Raw genomic sequence first — 11,421 nt, forward strand, 5'->3', positions numbered from 1 at the left:
TCTCTATCTCAAGGAGCGACCATGCCAACTGAGACTTGATTCAGAATGTTAAATGCAGTATTAAACAATGTTACTATATTCTTCTTCTCATTTTATAAAGCTCCAAAAGTCATTGTTCGGGAAATAATGCAAATCTAACGTGCGTTTCTATCCGAAATAGTGGTTAAAAAGAGGAAATATAGTTAGATGAGATGGGTGGATGTTTGCAAAGCTAAGAAAATAGGAGGCCTGTGAGTAAAATATTGCAAGAAATTCAACTTGGCAATGCTCAACAAATGGAGATGGAGGATTCTGAATAAAAAAACCATTATGGGCCGAGTTACTAAAGTTTAGGTATGGGGATGCGCAAGGAAAATATTAGATTGCTCAAATCCATCAAACTGGAAACATGATTCTTTATGGTGGAAGTATTTGAGGGGAATATATTCGAAGAACGAGGAGGATCAAAATTGGTTTGCTAAATCTATCTCAAGTAAATTAGAGAAGGGAAATGTAATCAGTTTTGTAATAGCTAAACATGCAGCATCCATCTTTAGCTACATATGTTATTTTGTTCATACACACCAGATGATAGTCTGTTAAAATTAACCAACACAAGCAACAATGTCTTGATAATAATGTGACATGAAATGTGTACTAAATTATTTATTTGTAGATCCTGCAATTTGTTTACTGGGGAATCTTATTAAGCTTACAATAAGCATAATCCTTATATTTCTTGGTCTTGTACTTGGATGGATTGTCTTGGTTAACAAACTTTGGGTGAGGACCAACTTCATGCTCTCCTTGAGGCTCGATGAACACTGGCCAAGACATTCTTGTCTCATCTTTGTTCACTGTTGTTCTGTGCAACACAGCCTTATATTTCCCATTGCTTAGTATCTATATCACCATAAAATATAACTAAAATGGTTAGTTTATCATTCAAACTTATATAATAATGGTAGAATATAGATATGCACATACCTCCATTTGGTCGCCAACGTGAATGATGAGAGCGTTAGGGATATACTTAACATCGTACCATTGACCATCTCTAGAGGCTTGAAGTCCCTCCACCTCGTTAGGAACAAGAATGGTGATGTAACACATATCTGTGTGTGGTGGGACACCTAAGACAAGATCAGGACATGGACAAGGTGGGTAGTAGTTTATTTTCAATAGGTGAATCATCTCTTCTTCACCTGCAGCTAACTTTAGTTCATTTTCTTCAAACCCAAGTCCGGTTAACATGTTTTTAAACAGTTTTTCTGTCACTACACGTATGTACTTGCCATATTCCTCATTTACCTCCCTACCGGATAAAAAAAACGAAAATTAATTAGTATTCAAAATTTATGAGAATCAATTGAAGTTGATCGAGTCTCTATTGACACATCTAAGCTGGAAAAGAGAAGAATAGTTATAATGAAAGAAACCTAAAATGATAAACTATATTTTGTTTTTCCTTTCAACAAATTCAACTACTTTTTATTTTTGTGTTACTTGATAAATTATAATAAAATCAGAGATACAAAGTTATAGCATATTTAGATAGTAGAAGATAATATAAGATGATCATGAATCACCTATCTTTTACAAAATTCAATAGATAATCAACCGAGAGTAAAGATGAGGCATGAACTATTATCATGATCGTTTAATTTTCAATCATTGTGTTACCCATTAAATTGGGAAACAATTAAGTAACTAAACAAATTAAAGCAATCACTTCTCATTGGACTTAATAGAATATGTCTATTCATTATAGACCATTCCAAAACAAAATATAACCATAGAATTCATCGATAAGTAATATTTGATAACAATTGATTATAATTCATTATGACATTATAAAGCCCATGAGACATTTTTCTTTTTGAATCAGATTTTGTATCTATGGTAGAGAAGTTTATCTTCATTTTCAATACACATAAGAAAATGAATTTCATTATACTTTCTCATTTTTTAGTCTCTTCATTCTCTTTTTTTTTTCTTCTTTTTTATTGAATTGTCTTGGTGCTTTTGTTTGTTGAGGGTATTATTGTAATTTTTTCAAGAGATAATTTTATCTCTCGTGTAATATCTCTTATAAGAAGATATTGTTTGGTTTGTGAGTTTAGTCAATAAAAACTCTCATTTGGTTCGTGAGATTGTCTGTGAAAAAATATATTTTGTTTGTGAGTTTAACCAGATGTAAAAGCTCTCATTTGCTTTATGAGATTGTCTGTCCAAATCTTTGTTTGGTTTGTGAGTTTAGTATAGTGTAAAAGCTCTCTCTTTGTTCAAAGATTAGCCCGCTGTAAAATCTTGTGCTTGATTTGGAGGATAACTAGTGTAAAACTCTAGTTTGATTGTAAGAAGGTTAATGAGCATATCATATGAAAAAGCTCACGTCTATAGTGGAAACTCTCAAGAAGAGATTCTTGGGAAAGGGAGTAGGCGAAGTGGTTAGGACGAACATCTATAAATCTCTGGTGTAATTTTCTTAACCCTTGTATCTTTATATTTTCTCTATTTATTTATTTCCTGGTGTTCTTAAATCTTTTCTATATTTTGATTTCGTTCTCTTTACTTATTTTGCTTCCTACTCTTTATTTGATTTACAAAATCATTTTAAATATTTTCTTTTATCAAAGACTTTTTAATTATACATCATTTTTCAAACCCACACAATTCACCTCCTACTTTTGTTTGAAGTCACTTGTCTAATAAGGGTCATTCTCCTCTTAGAGCTACGCTTTATAAACTTTAGCTTATCTCTTACTAGAAAAACAGAAAGGTGGGTGAGGATGGGGCTTTGAATTGGAATTTCTAGTACATGATACTCGTCTTTGATTGTGTGTAGGATCTGGTTATTGACCTCTTCATGTCTATTTGGGGAACTATTATTTCCTTAGAGAGTGATCATTGGTGTTAGTTCCATGGGACGAAGATGTCTACTTTGTTGCATCTACTTATCGTGCTCTTTTTATGCTAATTTTGATATCAATACCTCCTCTAGTAGGTTGGAATATACTTTGCCTTCTATTTGGTGTAGTTGAGACACCTCAAAAGTGGTTGTATTTTCCTGAAAACTTATCCAAGATAAGATCTCAACAAGAGAAAGTTTGCTTATGAGATAAGTTATTATTGACCCTAATGGTCTTTCTTATGGTTTGTGTGTTCGGACTGTTGAGTTTGTCTCTCACCTACTTGTTACTTGTGGTAAAGGAATTTTCGATGGCTAAGGAGAAAAGTTGTCTTGTCGGGAGATATTATCTCGTTGTTTGAGGTTTTTTATTCCTTTGAAGTTGTAGATAGTAATAAGGGTTCTCATCATGATTTAACACTCAATGGTGTGGGCTATCTGAAAATTTATGAAATAACTTGATCTTTATAGATACACCGTAGAGGAGGACGATATAGAAGATAATGTCATTTATCTTGCTTGGAAATAGTATCTTGGTAGATCGCCTGATTATTCATGTTCTTTATCTAATGGAATTGTAGATCATATTCTCTATTTGTGTCAATAATGGTTCGAGTGTGTGTTGTGGTTTTCTTAGGGTTGTGATCCTAAACTGCTTTGATAATGTTGGTCTATTAATGGTAATTCTTTTTTCGGATATCAAGTCTAGTTCTATTGGTAGTTTGGTGATTCTGTAACTTTTTGGTTCTTATCTCCTCTCTTTTTTCCTTTTCTTGGTTTATTTTTGTAGGGGTTAATATATGGAAAATGATTCCATGCAGTCATACATGTTTATCTCTCTCTACAAGTATTTTTGAATATTTTTAAAAATAAAACTATTTATAGGTGGGGAATGAATGGGAAATATATTTATTAATTGGTAGGGCCGTGAGTGTATTGACTTCACTTATATATATATATATATATATATATATATATATATATATATATATATATATATATATATATATATATATATATATATATATATATATATATATATATATATATATATATATATAGTACTCGCTAAAAGTACAGATGCTTGACAACTTCTAGTGCATAAGGGTTGTCAGAGGCTTTAAGATTTTTAGGGTATTTAGAGTTAGCTCAAGTGAGGTGAGAAGCTATTGTACCTCAGTATTTCTATGTTTGGGGTACTATCATGGCCTTCCAAATTTTGTGTTGCTCTTATAAAAATTACGCCCAAAGTTTGGGGTACTATCATGGCCTTCCAAATTTTGTGTTGCTGGATGGAGGTTACTCCCACAGTCCCACTATTGGAATATTATTCTCTTTCTTCAGTGTTAGAGTGACGCCTGCAAGCGATTGGGTGATTTTACTCGGCCTTTTGGGAAGAAAGCTATTGGTGCCCTACTCTAATTCCTATTCTAATTGGAAAGATAAGTTTTGTTGATTTAGGGGTGATATTGCACTTCAATGGTTATAGTTTGGGCAACATGCGTCCCTTCTTCCCATTGTCATAGACGAGTCATTCTAATATTCCCTATGGATTATCTTCCGATGATCATACCCTCTTTGAGCGGGAGGTGGTTCAGGAACTGTTAGGCTTCTATTTAATGTGCTCTCTTACCTTGATCTCCTTGGATCTAAGGGGTGATAGCCGAATAGATGAATATCTTGATGAGTTTCTTACTAGACAACCTTTATGTTTGAGATTGTTTTGTAACTGGTTTTATCTCTACCCTTTGCACATGAAAATGTCAACAAATCCTTTAGTTAAGAGAAACGAGCTCCTAGAAAGGAGGGAAGTCAAAAGTCAACCAGCCGTTGTCCTTCCTTATCGCCCTATCTTTGATGAACCTCCCTCCAAGATTCTCAGGCAAGGGGAAGGTTCTTCTCAAACCCATGGGAACAGACAATTAACGACCACTTAGGATGGTATAGTTGGAGTCAAGACCCAAAATTTTTTGGATGGTTCCCTCACTTTCTCATCCCTTTGGAGGGACGCATTGTTTAATGTTGTCAAGTTTATTGAGAACCTCCCCCTTCCCTGAGGGTTTTCCATCATATTAATAGAACCTTCATAACAGATCATCCGAAGAGTTACCCAATATGGTTGAGGCACGCTTGTTAAGAATTCTTCTAATCGGGTGAGTTCAATGGGAGAAGCATTCCAAAGCTATTGAGGATATGAATTCAAAACTCACCAAGGCTCATGAAGTCATTATACAGTGCCAAGAGATGGTAAATATCTTGGTAAAGGAGAAAGATCATCTAAAGGTTTTACTCAAGACGATGGCGTTATAGATGCACACTCACGCTGCTTCTTCTATCAGACTAGAGGGATCTTTCAATGAGGCTCTTAATTCTATCAATAATCTTGAGGAAGAAGTATTTACCCTCAAATATGACTTGGTAGAGACTTATGATCTATACTTTGAGTGGTTGAAGGAACTAGTGGATTTTCTCTATCTTGGTATGGACTTAAGCTGAATGGATTTATTTAAGGTAGTCTAAGGAGGCCAACTCATGGATGATGAGTACATCTCTCCTAATGGACCATAGGAAAGTGACACAATTTACCTTGCTAATCCTCTATAGGACTAATGGTTTCAGGGTCTCACCCCTATCTTTTTGACACTTTTTTGTAATTTGTTGTCTGCCTTCGGGTCTTTAATCAATATTATTCTCGTAATTTGTATATTTATATTACTTTGTAGAGCATCTACCAATGTTTATTTATTTTATTTTTAGGGAGAAAGTCTCTTTCTAGAGGTTCCCTTATTATTCCAAAGGTGTCAGGGGTTTCCCTCAAGGGGCTATGCTTGTTGTGTAGAATCCTTTGTGAATACTCAATATACTCGAAAAGAAAGGAGGCAATGATTATAATCTCGAGGGTCAACAAGGATTCCAACACAAGGATCCATGATTTAATCGCCTTGAGGGGTGGGAAGGATTCCTTTGTAAGGATCCAATATGTAATCTTCTTGAGGTGCGCCAAGGATTCCTTAATGAGGCTTTGACATGTAATTATCTCGATGGGTGGCAATTATTCCTACATGAGGATCCAACATGTAATTCCTTTGAGGAGCTGAAATGATTCTTTCGTGAAGATCCAACATGTAATATCCTCGAGAGGCGACAATCATTCCTTGGTAAGGATGCAACATGTAATCGCCTCGAGGGGCGGAAAGAATTCCTACACGAGGATCGCACATGTAATCGCCTCAAGGGGTGACCTTGATAACATTATCCTTCTTCAAAATGACCTGCACGTAAATAAGTAATAATACAAAATGATACATAAATCAAGTGAGGCTCTTATTAAACACCATGTCTCACCCTAATAACACAAGAAAAAAGTATCCACACAGAAACGTCATTGTTCGTACAAAAATAATCGAGAATATAACTTGCCTAAAACATATATCAAATAAATTAAACTTGGTGAGATCCATTGATTTGACAGTCACTTCTTGGTTGGAGATCTTCCTCACCAGCTTTCACGCTCTCCTTTAATGGAGCGGTGATGCCTTCTCTTGTGGGAGTTTCTCATTGCAGCTTTGCCTTCGTGTCCATGATGTTCTCCCCTACTATTCTAACTTTCTTCAACTTCAAGCTCTCTACACGTCATTTTTCAATGATCTCAATAAAAACCTGTATAACGCAAACTCGTCAATCTAGGAAAAGGTACTTCATATATTATATACAGATTTGATAGGAATGCCCTCGGTTAGCTGAAGGTTCGTTGCCTTATGATCATATTATATGATGAAGGTGTATCAATGACTAAATACTTTATCTTGACCTGTTTGTAATTTTCTTCCATCCCGAAAACAATCTTCAATGTTATGTACCTCTTCACCTACACTAGTTCGCTCGAGAACCCTCCCAAAATCCCTGAAATGCCTTGAGATCGTCCAAATTTAGGCGAAACCTCTCATGTACATCTTATTATACGATGTCCTTGAAGTTTCCTTAATTAACCAGAACTCTATTGATTTCTCATTTGTCATATCAAGCGGAAATCACCATGGGGTCATTGTTGTTCTAGTGAATGAAGACTGCGTATTTCTTGGACAAGGTGGTATTGGCCCCTAGGTAGGTGGTGCTTCCTACTTTGTAAATAATGGGAGGATTTTCGAAGGTTAGGATTTGTAGGATGTACCTTATTTGGGATTAATTTGTTTTTTCACATCCGACGAATCCTCTTGTGATTGGATTGAGTGCACGTGTCGGGAAGTTCTATTGCCCTCTTTCCCACTTGGTTCTTTTCCCTAACTGACTGTGGGACTCTCACGACCATCTCACCCATGGGAACAAGACCCTCATGCTTCTCTATTGGGGTTACACTTAACACATTCCTCGAATGTCCTTCATGGATTACAAATTATATCTCTTTCTTGAGCTGTATTCAGTCCTCTGTGTAGTACCATACACCAATTGTTAGGCTTTGGTCCCATGATGTCTGCCTTCAGTGTTTGTTATTGAGGGATGTTATGCATGTGAAGGACTTCAGCCCCATAAGTGCTCTCAGCGAGTGTTTAGAGGCATAAAACTCTCCATAGGCTTTCCACTTTTCTTGAAGATAATTATGTCTCTATTAGGCGACGTATATTGGTTTATCTATGAGTTGTCCACACCAGGGGCGCACTATTTTGCATCACTAGATTTCTTCTCAATAATGCTCTATTTCCCTTGATGTAACATTGTGTTCATGTCATTACTTCCACCAGAGATGTTTCAGGCCTTTGGGCGAGGGGTTCATTGAAGAGTCTCGTCTTGAATCCATTCTGAAATGCTTCTACAAACATTTCATTATTTGGATGGACTACCTTGATTGTATCTTCGTTGTAGAGAGAAAGGTATTTCGTTAAGGTCTCTGATGGGTCTTGACGTATATTGAATATATTGGTGGTTGTCAACTTCCACTGCTTACCTGCGGCGAATTGGTGGACTAACTTCTTCACTGGGTCTTGATAGCCGGTGATGAAGAGCATGCGGTGGACCATATAGCATCTCAAGGCCGTGTTCTGGAAGGTTCCGAACAAGAGCTTGCACTTTAGGGAGCCAAGTTCCCTAATGATGGACATCTAAGTGTTAATGGAGGCCATGTGTTCATACATATCGTTGAACCCATCGAATTTAGCCAATGATGGTGGCTTAAATTTCTCTGGGACATGCACCTCCCATATCTCGTCTAATAGAAGTTGGGGATCCACTTAATATTCATCCACCGTATCAGTTCCTAGCTTGTTGGCGTTGTTGAATATGAAGAACTGTATCCTCCAAGGATTGGTTCTGACGACGAAGGTCATCCATAACAACATGCATCTCTACTATGACCATTTCTTTGTCGTCAGATACCTCGTTGGTCGGAGTAACTGTCTTCTGTTCACCATGATGTGAGATAAGCACAAAGAAAATGCTTTAATTGAATGTAGTGAGGGTATATCAGTTTTATCGGAGCCCCATGGTGGGTGCTTCTTATATACTCATTAAAAGTACAAATGCTTGACAATCCCTAGTGAATAAGGGTTGTCAAAGGCTTTAAGGTTGTTAGGGTATTGGAAGTTAATCTCTCCGTAATTCTCTGTGTTCTTAGTTAGTCCTTCAGTGTGATGATATTGATGTATTTATAACCTTCGGGTCTGAACCTAGCCTCGCTAGAAGCATGGGTAGTTGATTCCCTGAAATTTATGAGGTGTGGTTAAGTCCTTTAACTTTTTATGCAACATTTGTTGACCCAACATACGCTCTACGCACGATCGCGCATCAGAGATGGAGAAACTGGAGGTTCAGAAGACACATATACACAATAGGTGTTCGATGAATCGATCTAGTGCAAGGAGGATTTAGGAAGGACGGATGAGCAAATGTGTGTCACTCGCTCTGGCCCCTAAAATTTCTCATATATATATATATATATATATATATTATATGTTTCACGTGTTCACATAATCTTGTTATTGTGTACTATAAAGCTGAAATGATAAGAAATATTTTCAGTTTATTAATATGAGAAATTGTTTATTGTAATGAGGAAATATGATATGGATCAGTGGAAGCATATTTTAGTGTTTCGTTAAACTGAATAGGTGATGGATAGCTTCTTTCGAAAAATAGAAACCCTTTCTGACATGTGTGCCCTGCAAACCTCGCTTAAAACTATATATTGTTAAAAAAATCCCCTCGCAAACCTCATTTACAACTATATATTATTTTATTTAAACCTTGTTTCACGTGGGGAGCAGGTATTTAAAATGCAGATGCATGATGTTATTTTTGATAACTTACAACTAATATATATTATAAACCTTCCTAAAACAACTATAAACTTTCTACCATAAAAAATATATAAACCTTTGATTTTCAGTCAATGTTCAATAACACTTACCAAGGATTAGTGATAAACAAATCTGGCGGGGCTACACAAGTAGATATTATAGCATAATCAATAAGTTAGTTTGATCTATACACGCATTCACATATTCTGCATGTTATCAAGCGTTGAATCAAAATTAAATGATTAAAATTTAAATTTAACATTTTTATTATAATGAAAGACTAAATATTTTATTTAAATATAGACTTATCTTAATTTAATGACTGAAAATATACCAAATACGTGAATACGTGGAATCCTGGAAATTCACTTCGTTTCGTTTGATTAACCTGTTAAAATAATAATAATAATAATAATAATAATAATAATAATAATAATAATAATAATAATGTTAAATTTTCATTTTTAAAGGGATAGTTTGATTGTTTTAAGGGGCTGGATTTTCGGCATTAAAACTTACACTTCCTCTCAATTTATTTTGTGAAAGCTTCATGTATGTATAAAACACTTATTATTAAATTATTATCATTTTAAATTTAAAATAAAAAACACTTCAAATATGGATTAAAAATATGATAATATTATCCGTTAAACCTTGAAAGATATGTTATAACTATCGGAAAAAACGGGTCTGATTTGTTGGCATGCACGTTTTATCAAGGGTTTAAGTCTGAATTCACTAATGTGTTTGTTCCATTTCATTTTGTTTTATTTTCTTCGGTATTTTGTGGACATAAACATTTTCATGAAGTTTCGTATTTTTAACCTTAAAAAGTATAGTGCTCGCGTATTCGTCCCACCTTGCTCTCCCTTTTAATGTGTGACGGGCTAAAGTTTTAGGTCCACAACTTCAAGTATGACCTCCCCATCCACATTTTTTTATGAGCTTTTGCGGGATGGTTTAAACGGGACAGACATGTTTGATTTTCATCCCTAACTATAAGATTCAATTGCATAAGCTTGAGTTCAAATTTACAACACATCATTTAATTTATTAAAAAAATATAAATACTTATATTTTAATATATTAATTAATTATTTTTTTAAATTATATTGTTATATTTAATATAATCTGGTTTTGGTCTCAACCGTAAAAATCTACTATATTTAGTATGTGAATTCTCTTCTATAGTTCTATTAATATTTTAATAACAAACATTGAAAATGTAATTCAATTTTCCGAATGTTTAAGTGTTGATTCTTAAATAAATATCCTTTTGAAATTTAAGTTGAATTTCGTTTTAAAAAAATAAAAATTAAACTAGATCACTTATGAAGTAATATTTCACTTATTGAGTTTTAAATTTACAAGTAAATTGATTAGTTTTTGACACCTACAAATATAAATTCATACATTTTTATTTATTAATAAGCGAATTTAATAACTTACTTCTGGCATATTTTGCTCTACGAAATTATTGCTCAAACTGTATAAATAACAACAATATAATCATAAAATGAGAATGTTATAACAAGTTAGATACTATGAATATGAACAAGAGAAAGTAATGATTAATGATAAAATAACAACACTATTCTAAAATATTCTAAAATAAAGTTAAGAACATACCTGTAAGAAGGAGGGTTATTAGGCCAAAAACGATAATCAACGTTGGAAGGTGGCCATATAATATGAAAAAAATGATCCACCCAACCTTTCTTCCCACTCAACTCTTTCTGATGCTTTGATCCATACCCTTCTGAAGAATTTGACCCAATCACAGGTTTAGCATAAACCTCTTTTTCTTCTTGTGGTAACTCAAAGAACTCTTTGCCAACACTTTGTAACTTTTTTATAACATCATTTGGAATCTCATGGTTCACGATTTGAAACATTCCCCATTCTTTACTCGCTTCCGTTATCTCGTTTTGTAGCTTTTCTTTGTCTGGATTGCTGAAATCGATTATGGGTACACTCAGTTTCACTCCTTGAACTGTTGTGATTCCCGGTTGTTCTGTTTCTGCTCTAACGAACATGGAGGGAATTGTTGAGTCTTTCGATTGATGAGCTATTGTTTGTACTCTTAGTACCTCCATTGTTTCTTGAGATTTGGTTTTCTCAAATCAAAGGTTTTCTCTTTTGTTGCGTGATATACTACTAATTTCTGAGGGTCTATTCTAGCTACACCTATATATATATATATATATATTCCACGTATCCATGTAAAAAATTTCAATGATG

General features: G+C 34.4%; 1 protein-coding gene across 1 annotated transcript; it reads right to left on the reverse strand.

The window, feature by feature from the left end:
- Positions 1-477: 477 nt before the first annotated feature.
- Positions 478-11,421, reverse strand: LOC127118888 (flavonol synthase/flavanone 3-hydroxylase). The gene is made up of 3 exons (XM_051049126.1): positions 10,810-11,421; positions 967-1,294; positions 478-882 (listed from the first exon to the last, which is right to left on the reverse strand). Exons 1-3 carry the CDS (start codon positions 11,274-11,276, stop codon positions 670-672), a joined length of 1,008 nt encoding a protein of 335 aa, XP_050905083.1. The 5' UTR covers positions 11,277-11,421; the 3' UTR covers positions 478-669.

The sequence above is a fragment of the Lathyrus oleraceus genome, chromosome 2, assembly GCF_024323335.1.
Source record: "Lathyrus oleraceus cultivar Zhongwan6 chromosome 2, CAAS_Psat_ZW6_1.0, whole genome shotgun sequence".
NCBI lineage: Eukaryota > Viridiplantae > Streptophyta > Magnoliopsida > Fabales > Fabaceae > Lathyrus > Lathyrus oleraceus.

Excerpts from the sequence above, each read along its gene's own strand:
- LOC127118888 (XM_051049126.1), bottom strand. The coding sequence starts at position 11,276 with ATGGAGGTACTAAGAGTACAAACAATAGCTCATCAATCGAAAGACTCA. Across the intron at positions 1,295-10,809 it reads AATAACCCTCCTTCTTACAG|GGAGGTAAATGAGGAATATG; the intron begins GTATGTTCTTAA and ends TTTATCCGGTAG. Across the intron at positions 883-966 it reads ACGTTGGCGACCAAATGGAG|ATACTAAGCAATGGGAAATA; the intron begins GTATGTGCATAT and ends ATGGTGATATAG.